At 35.6% G+C, this 18916-nt stretch overlaps 1 protein-coding gene across 21 annotated transcripts in view; it reads right to left on the reverse strand.

The window, feature by feature from the left end:
- The window catches only part of EPB41 (erythrocyte membrane protein band 4.1), a 184314-nt gene that overhangs the window by 62006 nt on the left and 103392 nt on the right, over window positions 1–18916 (reverse strand). For all 21 annotated transcript variants that reach the window (XM_087446422.1, XM_087446415.1, XM_087446420.1 and 18 more), the window contains 5 exons: window positions 17681–17756; window positions 15322–15540; window positions 6492–6579; window positions 2520–2672; window positions 152–249 (listed from right to left, as the gene is read on the reverse strand). In XM_087446422.1, coding sequence (XP_087302548.1) covers window positions 152–249; window positions 2520–2672; window positions 6492–6579; window positions 15322–15540; window positions 17681–17756 — 634 coding nt within the window. The remainder of the gene's footprint in view (window positions 1–151; window positions 250–2519; window positions 2673–6491; window positions 6580–15321; window positions 15541–17680; window positions 17757–18916) is intronic.

Genomic DNA, 18916 nt, shown 5'->3' on the forward strand with positions numbered 1-18916 from the left:
AACAGATTCACTGTCTCTTGCTTAACACGATCTCACCTAAGCTAAATAAAAGAACGCCACTCATACAAAGAAGGGAATTTCAATGGCAGCCTTAAAATAGAAACATGCATAAATAATTTGTCCTTGAAAAATACTTAAGTGAGAACAATACCTGAAAAATGTGTGATGCTCTACACAGACTTTCCATAATTTCTTAGCTGCTCGGTAACTGGGAAGTTTGAATCCGATGGTACTTTCATACTGTTCTTGCTATAAAAACACAAATAAACAGGGGACATGAAGCATTCTTCAACTACAATGATACAGTATCACAGAAATACAGTGCTAGAGAGGACATTGTGAATAAAAAGAATGTTACTAGTTTAAGGACATAAAATATCATTTGAAATTTTTTCCTACTTACCAAAAGAAACTTACTCACTGAGGATAGCTTTTTCTACAGCAAGGAAGCCAGGGAATGCATCTTATATTATTTATGCATCTTATTTTATTCAGAAACACACATACTGCACATTTTTCTGAGCCACAATTAAGTCACCTTTTGATTGTCCAGACACTGCTCTTCCTTAGTCACTGCCTGCATTTGGGATACCGGACTACTCACTGATCAGGGAATGGGATAGCACACGATTCCTCCAACCAATCAATATGATTATGCCGTCATTTTTAGTATTAGGAGCTAAAGATTTTGGCTCAAACCAGATTCTTGAATTATTAAATGTCTTTTCATTTTTTTTTTCCCCCGTTGGGGAAGATTCACCCTGAGTTAACATCTGTTGCCAATCTTCCTCTTTTTTTTTTTTTTTTTTAAGGTGAGCAGCCACCACAGCACGGCCACTGACCGAGGAGTGGTATGGTTGCGCGCCCGGGAACCGAACCTGGGCAGCCAAAGCAGAGCACCGCAAACTTTAACCACTAGCCCATTGGGGCTGGCCCCTGTCTTTTCTTTCTTTTCCTTTGATTGATCACTAATTTATCTAGATATGTCTTTGACTGAAGCAAACCGTATCCTGCCAGTGCTACTGGGAACACTGTCCTGTTAGTCTCTTGCTTCTCTGTTTCTGTCTTATGCACTTTTTATAAGATGGAAAGGAAACTGACATTTATTTCTAGTGCCTATTGCCAATAACACTATGATTAGATAGTATTATCTGTATTTTTACACATGAAGAAACTGAGGTCAGAAAAGTTATGTGCTCAGTCTCACAGCTATTAAGTGGCAGAACCAGAATTTCAGTTTCCACTACATCGTGCTAAATCATCTACTCTAGTCATAAAACTACACTTCTCAAAATCCTACTGTTATTCCTGACTGCTTTCTTAAATAAGAATTCTACATTTTCAGTATATACTATATAGTTGACATTTAAAGAAACCAAGGAGTTCCCATTAGCATACTAATTAATATTTGTGTGTGTGTATATATATATTTATTTATTTTCTGCCTTCCTACATTAAAATGTAAGATTGTTGAGTGATGGACTCTTTTATTCACTGTTATATTCCTAGCCCCTAGAATAGTGCCTGGCACAAAGAAAGCACTCAATAAATATTTGTTGACTCTTGGATTTGAAACTCTTTGAGGGAAGACACTGATTTCTCTGCGCTTGGCACAGGTAAATAAATAAATGCTTCACTGATAATCCTTATCCAAGATTTTTAAGGCTGCACATCCAGTATTCCCATGCTCAGATAATAAGCCATTTTTCACCAGCAGATGGTGATATATACACAAAAAAGCCACTTTCCTTTAATATGGTGCTTTCTTGTTCAGAGCATTCACAGCTGTCATCTCATTTAATCTGAAAATCAACTGTGACAGAGGAGGTATTATCTCACTTGAATGATAAGGAAGCTGAGCCTTATATTTGTCCAGGGTCTTTTGCTTAGTAGATGGCAGAGTAGGAGCTAGAACACTTTTAAAAAAAAAATTTAATTCCCACTTAATTTTCTGCTGTGCCACAACGGCTCTTTAATATAAAAGTTAAATTTGGCTAGCATTAGTATATCCTGAAACTTGACCACTAACTAATAACTGAGTTATCTGGTACAAAGTTGAACATCCAACTCTATTAAAAATCTAGAACTTGACCTTAGAACACATTCTCAGTAACCACTAGAAGTTATGCATACAAATAAATTTTAGTTATATTAAGTAAAAGATTGGGGTGCAAAACATGAGTAATTTAACCCCACAATTTAAAAATCTCATGCTACTTAATTCAAAAATATTTTTCCATCAAAATTTTACCTGGAGTAAACAAGGAATAAGTTTATTAATCCAAGTTTCACTTTTGGTTGTGATATATTTACTTAACTAAAAAGAAATGTCCAGACAACCAGTAGTAAGGCATAGAAGAAGCATCACAGGACTGATTCATTTAGAAAACAGAATTATCAGCTCCTGAATAGTTAGCTACAGAGAGACCTCTTAGATGACATAACAAGGAAATGGGAATGGAGATGTTTTAGACATGGTCTGTATTTGATTCAGGGGGAAAGAAACTCAAATTCTGTACCTCTCCAGGCCGAATCTTGATGAAAAAGCTGCTACGTTTGTAAGAAATCTTCAGCACTTTGGGCCAAGGAAAGCGGTTAATTCTCAGCTTATCTTTGTAAACCAGAAGGCCACTAGAGCAGACACCTAGGATGATATCCACTCCTTCCAAGTCCTGAAAAAGAAAAGCATTAGCATTTCAGTCTTGAGCAAAGTACTCAACACATTGTTGACTATTATTAGATAATCTGAAGACATCAACAACCAAAAACAGTTACAAAGCACACAATGAAAAATAAAGCTTAACCTAACAATCATAATCCATGGGGCTATTCGGTCTATGTAAAAACATTGTTACTATACAACATTTTAAAAAATCAATGTTATTACCTATCACGAATATCTTAAAAACGTCCAAATCAGACTCAGTAATTCTATTTCTGTAATCTATTCCAAGGAAACAATTCAAATCACAAAAAAAGCTTCATACATGAAAATGTTCAGAGTGCTATAAGAGTGAAAAACTGGATATAACCTAAGTATCTAAGCATTAGGGTTAAATTATTGTCCATTCATAGAGTGAAATACAATATGGCCATTAAAATAGTTATATAGAATTTGGGAGATAAATGGGAAAATAATTATGTTGTAATGTTAAATGAAATAAAGCAGGATATATATATTTTTACATATATACAAAAACTGCATATACAATTTGATCTCAACAATTTAAAAAATACATAAAAGATGAATATACCAAAACGTTAATAATGGCATTCTTTAGGTGGTACAATTATGAGCAATTTTTCATTTTAGTTTTCTACACTTTCCAATTTTTATAATAAACATGTATTATCTTTTTAAAAAATTTAAATATCACAATACTAATATATATGTAAAAAATTCTAGCAGTGCAGAAGTGTATAAAAGAAGGAGTAAAATTCTATCTCCTCCTTCCACACTTTTTAACAGTAAACAGGATAATTTCCAGGATTATTATCCTATTTTCTAGGCACATACAATTATGTGTAGATAATACCCATATACATATATGTATATGTGTATATACACATATATATATATATATCACCTTTATAATCAGGAAAATAACTAGAAAAAAATTACAATCCAGTCCTCACGGGTGGAAACTATATCTTAATCATTTTTATATCACACGAAATACTGTCTGTTATTGACATGCTCTGTGTTTACATTGAGTTTGTTACCTCCTCACATTATTATTCATAACTTATTATGGCAAATATCAGTAAATATCAGTAAATCCTTTGCTTCTTATTTGCAAAAATCTTGATTTATGTAGGTCGATAAATTTAGGAATTTCAAGGTATTTTAGCAACAACATACATTAGGCTTAAACCTTCAACCGTTACTATCAATTACTTCATTTATTATTAGTGACTCAGAGGAAACATCTGCTTTTCTCTTGTCCAAGAAACAATGGACAGGCACATATTGACCCACTGAAGGAACCAACCGCTATAAGGAGCAATACAGCTGCTACCACCACCACCACCCCTCAAAGCCACTGTAAAGCGTCACTGGGCTTATACCTCATCTACCTTCACAACATTCCTCCTAAAACTGAACCCCTGCATCCTCTGAAAAGGCTTTCCTTAATAATCCAAAAAGAGACTCTAATCTACTTTTAACATGCCTGTCTGTATATGAAAATTCTAGGGTAAGCATTCATGTTCTCATTTTGGTCTCCCAGTTCTAAAATACTCAAATCAATCACTGTCATAATCAGCAAATAATTACTACAGTAGCTACGGTAGCTGCATGTCCTATACATGTATGTTTAAAGTCAGCAGACCATATGACTTCCTGGAGGCCAGGGTTTAGGGTTATGTATACTGCCAAATATATATGCACAATGATAATTCTTGTTTGTCTATGATAAAGTGGTCATCCCTCCAAAATTCATAAGTACAGAAGTTGACTCTGTTCCTGTATAAACTCAGTATGAGACGATCTCAGATTCTTTTAATTACTAGATGTTAAGCATATTAAATTATAAATATCCCCAAGTCAAGAAGGATAAGATAAAGCCATATTTATTATTAAAGACATTTTTAAAAATTAAATACATAATATTAATCATCTATGTCTATAATTCAAGGAGAATAAATCTCACCTGAGTTAATCACTACAGATGACTATTTATTTAGAAAAGTAATCAAAACCCAGAGTTAAATGCTTCTAGACTACTCCTTTTCCCAAAATGAGGATAGAGAAACATATTAGTGCCTACATGTCTTATGTATAAGCACAATAGAGAAGAAATTATATACAGCTCTAATTCAATGGCTATGTAACTGAGAATTTCCCAGAAGATGCCCTCCTAAGTTCTTAAAGCCTGTGGGTACAATTACATCTCTCTCTTAATTATATGTTTTAGAGAAATAATTTGCTCTACAACATTTGGGAAAGGAACATGCTGCCTGACTTCTTCATTCATTCCTGATAATTACTGAATTGACACCAGCCTCCAGCAGAAACTGAGAAGCAAAACCTAACAATTTCAGTTCTGGAAATACAGGTGATCTGATCTTCCTACCATCTACTTTAGAGATTCATGGAAATTACAGTACCCAGCCCAAAACAATCCAGAGCAACATCTTAAAAAAAGTCGCTAACATGCAATGAAATTTTATTAGAATTAGTAGAAACTAAAGAGGGAAGAAACTTCAGATATCAGATATTCAGGTTGGGAGAAGCCTGAAAGGTCCTTCTAGTCCAATCACCCACCAGATATTTGAATGTCCTTTTCTAAATTCCTACCAAGTAATTATTTTGCCTATCCTAGAATACTTCCACTGATAGAGAGCTCACTACCTTATGAGGTAGCCACCCTATCTTTGAAAAGCTCTGACTGTTAGACAATTTGTCCAACTGAGCTGAACAGTATTTCCCCATAGTTTCCATTTTATTGGCTCTAGTTTTATATCTTGGAGATGTGTAAAATCTCTGCTTCACACACCAATCCTTTAAATACATGAGGACAGATATTATATCTTCCCTAAACTTTCTATTCTATGGGCTAAGTATCCCTATTCCTTTGCTTTTTTCTCATTTGACACCGTTTTGATTCCCCTCATCACGCATCCTAGTTAAGTTCCTCTAAATGAACCTCAGATCATCCCTTGAGCCCTTTCCCTCACAAACTCCTCAACCTCCCCAGCCATTTCAGTAGCTGAAGATGAGAGAAGTCAAGCAACTTCCCTTAAGTATTCATTCTATTAGGTTGTACTAAGCAAAACTAAGATTAAAGCTCAAGTTTCCAATTCCCTAACCCAGTGGTTCCCAAATGAGCCACTATGGTTTATCCTGTGTGCATTAGAATCACCTAGAGAGCTTGTTAAAATAGATTGCTGGGCTCCACCCGCAGAGTTTCTGATTCAGTAAGTTTGCGATGGGGGCTGAAATGTGCATTTCTAACAAGTTCCTAGATGATGCTAACTGCTGGTTCAGAGACCACACTAGCCAATGGTTCTCAGATTCAAGTATGAATGAGAATCATTTGGGATGTTCATTAGGTCTGGAGATTCAGCCTCTCCTCCAAAATAATTCAGTAAATCTGGGAGGAGCTCAGGAATTTGCATATTTAATGAACACCCAGGTGATTCTGATGCAGGTGACGTTGGCTGTGAAACATGCCTTGCTGCCACTCTATATTTTCAAAGGTACCTGCATTTTAGGAAAATCTCATTTCTTTTGCTCTAGGTGCTGTATCTTTTGATTCTTACAGTGGCTTGGATGTGAAACTTCATTCTGATGGTGGAATTGCAAAGGGGCAATTCAATTTATACACTTGATGATACAACTGATTGATTCAATTGATAGACTTAAAATTCTAACAAGAACTACTCTCTGTTTGGAATGTTTTATAACACCCCAGATAAAGGTTGGTAAGAAGTATTATATGACACAGGTTCAACACATGCATATTAATAAAGGCCAAAGTTATCATTACCTTTGCTTTATGAAGGTCAACACCATACATAGACAACTTTTTGGCATTCTCGAGAAATTCCAGGTCAGCCTGAGCTGGAGTCATGGACCTTTAATAAAATAAAAATAAAAAACTCTTTCAGTGTCACAGTGTCAACATTTACAATAATAACGTGTATACTAATTTTACTTTATATAAACACACAAACATATATGTACCAAAATGTACATAGGTATATTTCATAGTCCTGAAAGTAGAATATTATAAAAACAGACTCTTCACTGTGTCTAAATAATTGAAATATGCCTTAGAAAAAGAGATACTGGAGAAACAAAAGTCATCAAAAAGCTACCTGCAAAAAAGGTTTTTAAAAAAATCCTACCAAACGATTTCCTTAAAGCTGCTTCATCCACCATCAGTTCTGCCCCTCCCTCTCCTCAGCCTTTTTCTCCAACATACATAAACTCCTCCCACTGATTCTTCTTGCCAAGGAGGTGACCAAATTAAATCCTCTGAGGGCATGGTACAATTTACAATATCCTCTTAGCTGCCTTTTTCTCTCCATACCCCTGAATTGAGTTATTATGGAAATTAAACAGGAGGGCAGCCGAAGTTTACTTAACTGTGGACTCTTAATGGGGGCAGGCTTGATGAAAAGAAAATCTCTGGTAACAGATGGTGTCCTGCCCACTAACCTAAACAAAATAAATTGGTTAATAGAAGCATGTAGCTAATGGGGCTGCTTTCTCTGTTATTAAGATGTCTTCATTACTAGGCATATAATGAATTAGATTTGTTTGAAAACAATCAGTCTCACTGTCTAAATGCTCACTGTGATGGTCTTTCCTTCTCCTTTATAACTTTCCTCTCTTTGAAACGTGCTCATGAGCTGTTATGTTGAGCTTTGAAGAAAAAGATATCACTCCTAGAGTTGCACCATTCAGACTAATCGAATATAACTTCATAGTAACAATAATGCAGCCACACCCCCAAAGAAAACCCCAAAGAAAAACCATGTAACTGCCTAGTTCCCATAAGACTGCCTCAAGCTATACAAAGCAGTAGCCTATTCATTTAACAAGAGAAAGTCTCTTCCAAACCCATCTGTCTTTACTCTCATTAAAAAGAACAAAGGGTTCCGTGGAACAACAGCCAAAAAAGAAAAAAAAAATCTCAAGAGAGAGGCTGAAGATTTGTTACTGACTCAGCCTCCCTGAATAAACTTCTTTTCACAAGTGCTAAACCATCATATCTGATTTCTATTTATTAATGGCTCTGAAATTGAACCCCCCAAAAGGAGAATAGAAAATTAACACATATGCAAATCTGTACATTCAAGTCATTGAAAACATCTCAGGAAAGTTTTGTAGTGTTTTTCCCCCCATATAAGTTATATACGTTTCTAGTTAAGGTTACTCCCAGTCATTTGTTGTTGTTGTTATTATTATTGATGGCTTGAATTTTAGGATTTTGAAGCTGGAACAGAGGCTTGAAGATTACAGAGTCTTTACAACATTTTCATTTTGCTGATGAAGAAACAGGCCTGAGGGACCACATGGGCATGGGCAAGTTATGACTCTTAGTTTAAGGCAGCGGGCTTTAGTCCAAACTCAAGCCACATCACTGGAGCTGGAATCCTGGCTCCCACACTTAAGACCAGGTGTCTCCCTCAATCTCCTAATTATAAAGTAAGAATCATAATAATACCTACTTCTAGATACCAGGATAGGCAATGACTCTTGCCTTTGCTGAATGAATGCATGTGACTAGCAGGATAAAATGAGACAATGGCTGTGAAACTGCTTTGTAAAATATAAATGTTTATTATTATTGCAACCTTAGGTTTCTGATGGTACAGTGGTACATCTACATGCAGCTCACAAAAGAGAAATAATTTTGATCACCTGAATTTGAAGACAAATTTTAAAACAGTAAATGAAGCAATCATGATAAAATCTTTCCCATACTCCCTCCTCCAACTCTAAGGGACATTAATGGGGTCAATTTGAATACAGATTTACATTTCAAACTGTAGTTAAATGCTTTTCTAAGTAAGCATGCTTTAAAATTGTATTAAGAAGACATCTTCAACTTTAAAACTATGGCTTTCCCTGTTAGTTTAAAATAATACCTATATTCGAGGTTTGGCCAATGCTTGCATTTAAAATTTTTTATATAATTAAAAAATTTTTAAAACATACAAACTTAAAAGTTACCTACAATACAAATAATTTTTTCCTGAACCACTTGAGGGTCAACTGTCAACCTGATGACCCATCACTCCCAAATACTTTGGTGTGTAATTCCTATAAACAAGGACATTCTCTTAACATAACCTCAATACAACTGTCAAAACCAGGAAATAAATATTAATACATTACTGCCATCTAATCCTCAGACCTCATTCAAGCTTAGCCAGTTGTTTCAAAATGTTCTGTATAGCAGAAGGATCCAGTTTAGCATCACGAGTTTCATTTAGTTCATGTCTCTTTAGTCTTCTCCAGTCTGGAACAGTTCTTTAATCTTCCTTTGATTTTCATAATCTTGACCTTTTAAAGATTATAGGCCAGTTATTCTATAGAATACCCCTCAATTCGGGCCTGTCTGATGTTTCTCGGTGAGTTAATTCAGGTGGTGCATCTTTGACAGGAATATCACAGAAGTGGCCCTGTGGTCTCACTGCATCCTATCAGGTGGTACATGATTTCCATTTGTCCCTTCACAGATGAGGTTCTTTTTGATTACTGATGTCTGCCAGCCTTCCCCTCTGTGAAATTCCTCTTTATCTCTTTGTAATTAATAAACATTTTGTGGGAATGTATTTTGAAACCTTTTGAATATCTATTCCTTACCAAACTTTCAACTTATTCATTTATTTATATCAGTACGGACTCATGGATTCCCATTTTATTTAATGCAACATAATCAATTATTTTCCTTATTTATTTTAGTGCTTAAATTGTCCCAGATTTGGTCAGTGGGAGCGTCTTCAAGCTAGATTCTGTGTCCTTCTGATCATTTCTCCTCATTTTTTGACATCTCCTTCTGGCACAATGTAGAGTTAGAGTATGTGAGTATGCATGTATGTATGTATATATGTGTATGTACCTATTTACATCTATATTTATTGATTTATCAGAAACCATGAGTTCACACTGAAACCTCCACTTTTGAAGCAACACCACAGAGATCATTTTATTTCTCCCTCTCCATAATTTGTATCTCCTTTTACTGACAGTGAGAAACCTGGCTCCCATTATCCTTAATATATTGACTAATTTGATCAACCCCCTGTATATAACTGTCATTGCTGCCACTGACCCCTCCCCCACGTGGATGCCCTCTTCACCCGCTTGGACTCTAAATCCCCTATGCTGGGCTGCTCTCCACACATGGATGTCCTCCTTATCTCACTCAGGTTCTGACTCCTGGTATTAGGCCACCCCTTCCATGGATATCTTCTTCACCCTGCTCAGGCTTCAACACCCTGTATCAAGCACCACCCAAAATGGATGCCCTCCACCCTATGCAGGTATGCAGGCCTTACCGCCGTGTGGATGCCCTTCTCACTCCACCCCACATGGATGCCCTCCACCCTATGCAGGCCTTACCCCTGTGTGGATGCCCTTCTCACTCTGCTCTGCCTCTGATAACCAGTACCACATGCCTACACATGACTACGCTCTTCATCCTATTTGAGATCTGACTTCTCATGCCAGGCTGGTCCCCCACCCATGAATACTCTCCACCCTCCTTAGACCCCAATATCCCCAGCCAGACTGGCCATCTGCGCGAATGACTTATCTTGCTCTATTCCACCTAATGGCTTTAGAACAAAACTGTTTCAGGAAGCTTTTTCTGATTATAAAAGTCATACACATTCATTGTATACAATCTGGAAAATATCATTAAAAGTATATATAAAAAAAGAAAATCTCCCATAATCCCACCACCCATAGATATCTGTGCATGTAAATATAATACATATATTTTACAAGTTTAATATCACAAATTAAATTATTTTCAGCTTAAAATTTTAAAGATCATGGTTTTTCCTAAATTTTCCAAGATTCTCTCTTTTTTTGTGTGTGCGGAAGATCAGCCCTGAGCTAACACCCATGCTAATCCTCCTCTTTTTGCTGAGGAAGAACGGCTCTGAGCTAACATCTATTGCCAATCCTCCTCCTTTTTTTTCCCCCAAAGCCCCAGTAGATAGTTGCATGTCATAGTTGCACATCCTTCTAGTTGCTGTATGTGGGACGCGGCCTCAGTGTGGCCGGACGAACGGTGTGTCAGTGCGCACCCGGGATCCGAACCCAGGCTGCCAGTAGCGGAGCGCGAGCACTTAACCGCTAAGCCACGGGGCCGGCCCTCCAAGATTCTTGAAAGTAATAACAAACTAGCTGGGAAGAGATTAGACACCTCTAAACCACTAAGAGTACTGTCTTGAATTTATTCATTACCACCTAATAATTTACTACTTGAAAGTACTGCAGCTTACAATAGTACCTAACTAGGGAGCTTTGGCACGGATTAACTCTTGCCCATTAAAAAGAGAAGTTATAACAAAGTTTCCCTCTATTTATTTTGAGCAAGTGGGGTCAGGATGTAAAGCCATTCAGTGAGTTCCAGTGTTATGTGACAGCTTTTTAATAACATTTGTTGCATCTCCTAATTAAGGACTGTGATTTCAAATAATTAAGTGGGGAACAACTGACAAGTTTACATACCTCCCTAGTACCCATTAATGGAGGGCAGTTAATTTTAAAGCTTGATTTTCTAGTGTAAATTTAAAGTGTTAATTATAGCTTCAAAGTCTCTGTCTGGGCAAAGGGCCACTACTAAGGGCCCTTGTTGCACGTAAGTAGGCTGTCTTCTGTTTATCTGAGGAGCAGGGTGGTGTTTGCTTGTACTTTTCAATGCAGAGTAAAACGCTTCTTCTGCCTAAACAGAAGTTTCTTTGGACTGGTTAAAATGCCATGTTGTTGGACATAATTAACATTTTCATGTGGCTTTCTATTTGTGAGGGTTGCCAATCTTTCCAAAAAGCAGCAAGTAAATTCCAAGATGACAGACTTCTAAATTTTCCAGTCATGGCAATCCATTATTGCTCAATTTCTATCCATATACCTAACAGAACATCAACTGGACCAAATCCATCTGTCCTCTGAGATTGTTTCACTTATTTGGGTTTAAATTCTGCTAAGTTCCAAAGAGTGGTTCTCTAAACCCAGACTCACATTCATTACTTGTAAAATGGGGATAAGAATTATTATTATCCTAGCAAATATTTGAACTCGCACTATATATTAATCATTGTGCTAAGCACTTCATATGAATTTTCTGATTTAACAATCACAAAATTCACATTATCACCTTTATTTTTCAGATGAAAAAACTGAAGCTTAGAGCTTAAGTAACTTACTAAGAGTCATAAAGTTAATAAGGAATGAAGTCTGAATTCAAAGTAAGACAGGCTGACTCCAGGGCCCATGCTTCTGTCTTATTGCCTAGCTCAGTGATTCTTAAGCTTTTTGACCTGAAGATCCCTTCACTCTCTTAATAATTATTGAGGACCCCAAAGAGCTTTTCTTTATGATAGTTATTTCTATCAATATTTACTATATTAGAAATTAAAACTAAGAAAATATAAAAATATTAAATCTTTAAAGAGTAACAATAATAAACTCATACTTAACATGAATAACTTTTTTGTGCGAAAAATGACAATATTTTCCCAAAATGTAGTAAAAAAGTGACATTGTTTTACACATTTATAAATTTTTTTAATGTCTGGCTTAGAAGACAGTTGGATTCTCCTATCGGCTTCTACATTCATTTGGATTCTCGATCTGCTTCTGTAATATGTTGATTTAGTTGTAGTATATAAAGAAACCTGACCTCACATAGATATGTAGTTGGAAAAGGAAGGACTGATAATTAAAAATATTATTCTTTGATACTACACCAAAACTCAATAATGACAGTTTCTTAAAGGTTAGTTGCAAAGTGAAATCTGAAAACATACCAATGAACTTTTTGTACCAAGTTACATTAAAATCCATTGATCTATCTTGCATTTTGAATGGACCTTTTTTACCCATGCATGATTTGGTAATATCATACATTTCATATCTGAAAAATATTGGTTCATCAAGTAATCCGTCTTCCAAATGTTGACACATTTCATTGTACAATAATATTAAAAAAATTGTATTCATTAAAATCATCACCAATTTCATCAGAAAAGTCTTTAAGTATTTGGAACCTGTCAAGATCATGATGGCAAATACAAGTTTTCCAAAATTCTAATTTTCACTTGAAAGCTTGAATTTTGTCATTAGCAACAAATACTGTCAGTTGTTTACTAACTCTAAAAGTACTGACTCACTTCATTTTTGAGAGAATGTCTGCCAAATAACCAAGTCTGAATAATCACAGTTAGTCATTTTTTTGAGTAGAAATGGTGTTCCATCAAAAAGTTGGCTAATTCAGCTCATAACTCAAAACAATTACACAAGTGCTTTTCCTTGAGACAACTGTTGTACTTCAGTATGCAGTTAGAGGGCTTTATGTATACTTGCCATTTAATCACACCCAATATTAAACAGAAATATATTTAAGATTTAATAAAATTAATACTTTTTACTGCTTCATCAAGAAAATTTTTAAGTGAACTGGCCGATTTAATTTTATTTTTAATTCCAAGTTAAAACACAAAATAACAGCGCATGTTGATAAAGAATATAATGACTACTAGTACAGTTTGGTGCCATTTTCTTGATTTGTGCTCCACCCATTTCAACACAGTGAAAACGGCAAATAACATCTTAGTATTATTATGAAAATAATTTCAACCTCACAGACCCCTCGAAAGAATCTTGAAGACTGCGGGGGGTCTATAAACCACCCTTTGAGAACTGCTGGCCTAACTCAAAGAGTGGTTATAAAGATTAAACGTGGTATTGTATATAAAGTGCTTAGCATAGTATCTGGCACATAATAATAGATACACAATAATTAGCTGCTTATAATTATGATGATGATTATTATGATTATGTAACAATGCTACAAAGGCACATAAGCACTGGATGAGAGTTACACTATTATGTCCTCCCAAATCTGAGATTCTATTATGATCAAATAACAAAAGAATCATCAGATTTAAGGTATCAATCATAATCTGACGCCACTATTTTCTGCTGTCTGGCTCCACAGCAGCAGTAAAATTTTTTTTTTTATTGTTTTACCAATTGCCCAAAGATTATACTACTAATAATGAAAATTATTTTAAAATTATTAGAAAGTAAAAAGAACATTCCCCTACAATCCTGACATTCTAACAAATCATATTATTTTAATTAATTGTTTCTTTCCATTACTTGCTTTTGTATGTATATATGTGTGTGAGTATAAAATATATATTTATATTTATATACATAGATAAATTTCTAGAATCACAATCAGAACATAAATAAAAGTATTTAAAAATGTATTTAAGGACAATACAACATCCTTAAGTTACATCAACAAATTGAAAGTGGTGTATTTAGTGATCCTAATCATCAGTGCGTTGGAATGTGAACGCCCAAACTTGCAAAGCAAACTTTGGCAGTTCTCCATGGAAACAGTGTGGCCCCATGAGAGAATGGTGGTTCTTACAAGACTACTGCTATGTAGGTTGTAGACTTTAAAGTCTTTATTATGGTTCTTATGACTGAGGTACCAGAACCTACAAGGGCAATAAGGCAGCCAGGATTGGGACACCTTGACTTAAAGCTCTCTTATTCAAAGCATTCCAATCCATGTAATCCTAATGGAACCACTCCAAGGAATACAAGATGGCTCAACAGCTAGAAAGAATACTTGTTACTATCATGGAAAGCCTACTAATACCACTCTTTGGATTTCTCTCTTAGCAGTGTCACCCTCTGAAGCATTGTAACCTAACTCATGCTAACATAACTCAGGGTACTAACTCAAGGCCAAGATCAGACATTCACATTAAGAAGCTAAGGCAGCTTGTAAAATTTAGCTATAACAAGTCACTCAAATAACAATGGGATATATGGCAGAAAGAAACAAATTATGCTGGCACTTCAACATTAGCTAACATTTGTTGAAATTTTACCACTTAAGACATTGTATTAAGTCTTTCCACACATTACCTTTTATTATTCTATCAATCACTCTATTTCCTCTGAGGTAATGATCTCCATCAGACATATAAGGAACCTGAGGCTCAGAGACATTAAGTGAATTACCCCAAGTCACAAGGCCAAGACCAAGCAGAGCCAAGATTTTAACCCAGCTCATTCTGACTATAAGCCCTTGTTCTTGATCACTATGTTATGATACTTTCCAACATTACCAACTATTTCCATGAAAAAAACCAATGAATTCAATAAAGACTTTTAAAAATACCTTCAGGGGTTTCATGGGCCCTCTGAAGTCTATCCATGTACATAGATCCTAAGCTAAGAACCCCTGCTCTAAGGATCTCAAGGCACCTAAGACAACATAATAAGTTTAAAACCTAAAAAAAAAAGGTAAGGCAGTAATAATAATAGCTACCATTTATTGAGCACCTACTACGTGCCAGATATGGTGTTTAGTGCTTTACATACATTACCTCATTTAGTTTTCATCCTACAATGCAACACCCATTACTCTGATGAGAAAACCGAGGCTTAAAAGGCTTGCCCAAAGAATCGGGATGGATATTGAACTCATGCTGACTCTTTCTATGGCACCATGTTCCCGCTAAGGCAAACACTTGAATCTATCTCAGGTCAAGAGTTTAAACTTATTGCCAAAACAAACACAGAATAAACCCTGGAGACATACTTACCTGTATGACTTATGCAGTTCCATGACCTTCTCTTCAAGTTCCTTGGTCTGATTTGGGGCCAGTTTAAAATCACTAACATAATCCGCACCATGGAGTTCTGGGTCATAGTCTCCCAGCTCAGACTGGATGGTGTAAGAACCTAATAATGCTAAAGTCGCAAAGGAACAAGGCAGACGCCCTGCAACTATGTCCTGCCGAAGCTGAAGACATAAATAATATCTATAGCCAAAAGAGAAAAGATGTTACCATGTCAGCAACAACAACAATAACAAAATATAGAGAGAGAAAAAGGAAGAAAAGAGGAGAGGGAGGGAGGGAAGGAGAGAGGATAAAAAAGAGAGATTAAGTAAATATGAGATAATATTAATAACTGTTCATTCTAGGTAGTGGGTATATGATTGTTCATTGAACTATCATTTTTTCCTGTCCATGTGTTTGACATTTTTCCATATAAAAAGTTAAAAAAAAAAACAAAACTGTAATTGTGTTGGACTGATGGTTGGAAAGCAGTTTAGAAAGAAAAGAGAAAAAGCTGGGAAAAGTGGAAGGAGGTGAAGAAACTAATATTTTGTTGCAAGCACTAAGTACCATATATACATAAATTATCTAATCTTCACACAAAAACCTGTGAGGTGGGTATCATTGCCAGATTATAGATGAGGAGGCAGCCTCAAAGGCTAAGCTTGCTCAATGTCAGATAGTAACAAGCTGTTTGGCTCCAAAATTGGGCCCTTTGTTGTCTATCACATTGCTTTGCCAAATGTGTAAATACTGCCCTTCAAATACAAAGATGACATTATTGACATATTTTCACTAGGATATGAACATTTTCCAGTGTATTTTTCCTCCAAGATGGGCTAAGTTGCATGCAGCCTTCCACGCACTACCATCTTGTAAGACTGATTCCACCTGTGTGTTAAACTGCTGGGAATTCAAATCGGGGTTAAAACACTTCAGTCCAACAAACCGAGTGCCCTACGTACATTAGACCCTCCTCTCTGTCAGTATAATGTTCACGCCTATGACCCTGACCTCCTTAGCACTTGTTCTAACTGACTGAGTTGACCACTTCAGACTGTTTTGCCAAACAGGAAAACTAGGAGGTTATGATTAAATTGGAATTCCTGTATTAATTAGAATTATATCCTTGCTTTGACCATAATAAGATATTGAATAACAAAGGCATCAGCAAGAGCTTTTGCTATCTATAATCACTGCATACATGTTTTTAAAAAAAATCAGAGCAACGCCAACCAAGTCACAAGAATCTTAAACTCCTCTAAAATGTAGGTAATTAGCAAATATTTTTAGGGATTTGTTTTGTTTTATACATAATAAACCTCAATGAAGAAAGATGAATAAGTAGAAACTCTAAGAGACAGATATTACCTGTAAAAAAGAAATAACCAAAACAATTTTCTTAGGCAGAGATATGGCATCTCAACTTCAAGAACATACTAAGGATAACTAGACAATAATTTAAAAAAATGGTACAGACATTTCACACTACTTAACAATCAGACTTTAAGAGTTTACTTAGGCTATTCCCTTATTTGAGAGATATGAAAACTGAGGCCCAGAGATTGTATATTTGTCTGAAATCAGATAGTTGACAGCAAAATCAGAATTATAAAGCAGTTTCTCAACAACCAACAGTTCAATTTAACAAACATTTGCCATGCACCTACTATGTATAAGGCTCCAGGCAAGACGTCATGGACATAAACATGTACAGTAGTACTCTTTACAGTATACCACTTTTCCATTTTATTTTTTTGTTAATATTTATATAGCATCCAATAAAGGCTAGTTTCTTAAAGGAAATTAGTAAGCTGTTTTTAAAGAGTGCAACATTTATTTCATAAATTAAGTGGCTCAAAAATTACTGAGGAAGATTCAGTTCATAAGGATCATGTACCTAATCATGCACTTTAAAAGGGAGATAGAAAGAAATAATAATAACATTGAGACTTTAGCTTTTTTGATCCCTATAAGATAGATCACGGTGGGAGAGGAGTATTAAAAAAAAAACAAAACCAACAAACAGCAGAGCTATTCTACCACTCTATTTGTGTCTTGCCCTTTGGAGAGTGCTATGATTTACAGGTTCGCTGTCCACAGCTTGGCATAATACCCACCATAGGCAAGGTTAATTCCCCTGCCAATTTCCTCCAGGCAAGTCACAGATATTTGAGGCTTTTAGGCTCACTTATTTGCAAGCCTGCCTTGCAGTGACCAGAAACTTTCTATCTTTGGTTAACAGCTCATCATTTTTCTTCAATTCTGCATAGGGAAATTCCCAGAGCTTATGATAATGAGAATTACTTAATACATATTTAACTATTAATAAATTATTTACCTTGTTATATCTTCTGTTAACTGTGCTGGGTCTGGTGGATAAAACTTTACATTAAATGTGAAATTCCAAGGGACACCTGTAGAAATAAACACAAAAGAAATTTATGCTTATGCCTAAGTTTCTGATTGTTAGAAGTACCTAAAAACATTCAAAAGTTTTTTCCTGAGGCCTTTTAATATTTTCATGCTTCGTGGATAAAATATTACTTTTATTTAAAAAAGAAAAAGAAGAAAGTTGTTTAGACACTATTTAAGAGTTAGAGGATCTCATTTTTTTACCCAACTTAATACAACAGTCTTCTTTACAAAGGACTAAAACTATATACTGGCCGGCGAATGGCCTAGTGGTTAAGTTCAGCACACTCCGCTTTGGTGGCCTGGGTTCATGGGTTTGGATCCCAGGTATTCACCTACACCACTCATCAGCCATGCTGTGGTGGCGACCCACATACAAAATAGAGGAAGAGTGGCAACAGATGTTAGCTCAGGGCGAATCTTCCTCAACAACAACAAAAAACAACCAAAAAGGACTGAAACTATATAGGCAAAATACATTAGGGAAATCATCCTACAGGTCAACATGTTCGTAGCAAAGGTTTTCAAAACGTGATCTATATACTACTCGGGGTCCTCAGATGTCATTCAAGTGATCCATGGATGCTCTTTTTTGGTTCTGGCATTATTTGTGATATCTCTCAATATTATCTCAAATAAACAAAAGCATTCTTTCTGTTAATATGGGTGAGATTAGGAGGTTATTTTAGAAATAAGAAGGAAGAGGTAAGATAGGTGGCTCGTAGAAACTATAGCTCTAATAAAAATATTTTAGATATGAAAACTACAAGAATTCAACGCTAAGACTCACACAAGTGTGTCATATTTTTTATCTATAATGAAAATAAGAGATTATGAGTAAAAGTTAAATGGAGTATGCATTTCAACTTTTCCAGCTAAGTGCTACTTTAGGGTTTTTCTAACATGACTGTTGGCTTCCCAAAGAGTAGCACCTGATCTCAGGGAGAAATAAGCATGATTGGTTATGATGCTGACATTTTGTTCAGTACTTGTTGCATGCCAGGCACTAGGCTAGCCCTCTGATAAACATTAACTCATTTAATCCTCACAGAAATCCCCAGGAAGTAGGTATTACTATTTATTCATTTTATAAATACATGTATCTAAACATATGCTTAAATGTGGTCAAAATTATATATGTATGAGATATTGTTTGTAATAG

Source organism: Ceratotherium simum, chromosome 22 (genome assembly GCF_057802395.1).
Source record: "Ceratotherium simum simum isolate JZ-2026a chromosome 22, ASM5780239v1, whole genome shotgun sequence".
Lineage (NCBI taxonomy): Eukaryota > Metazoa > Chordata > Mammalia > Perissodactyla > Rhinocerotidae > Ceratotherium > Ceratotherium simum.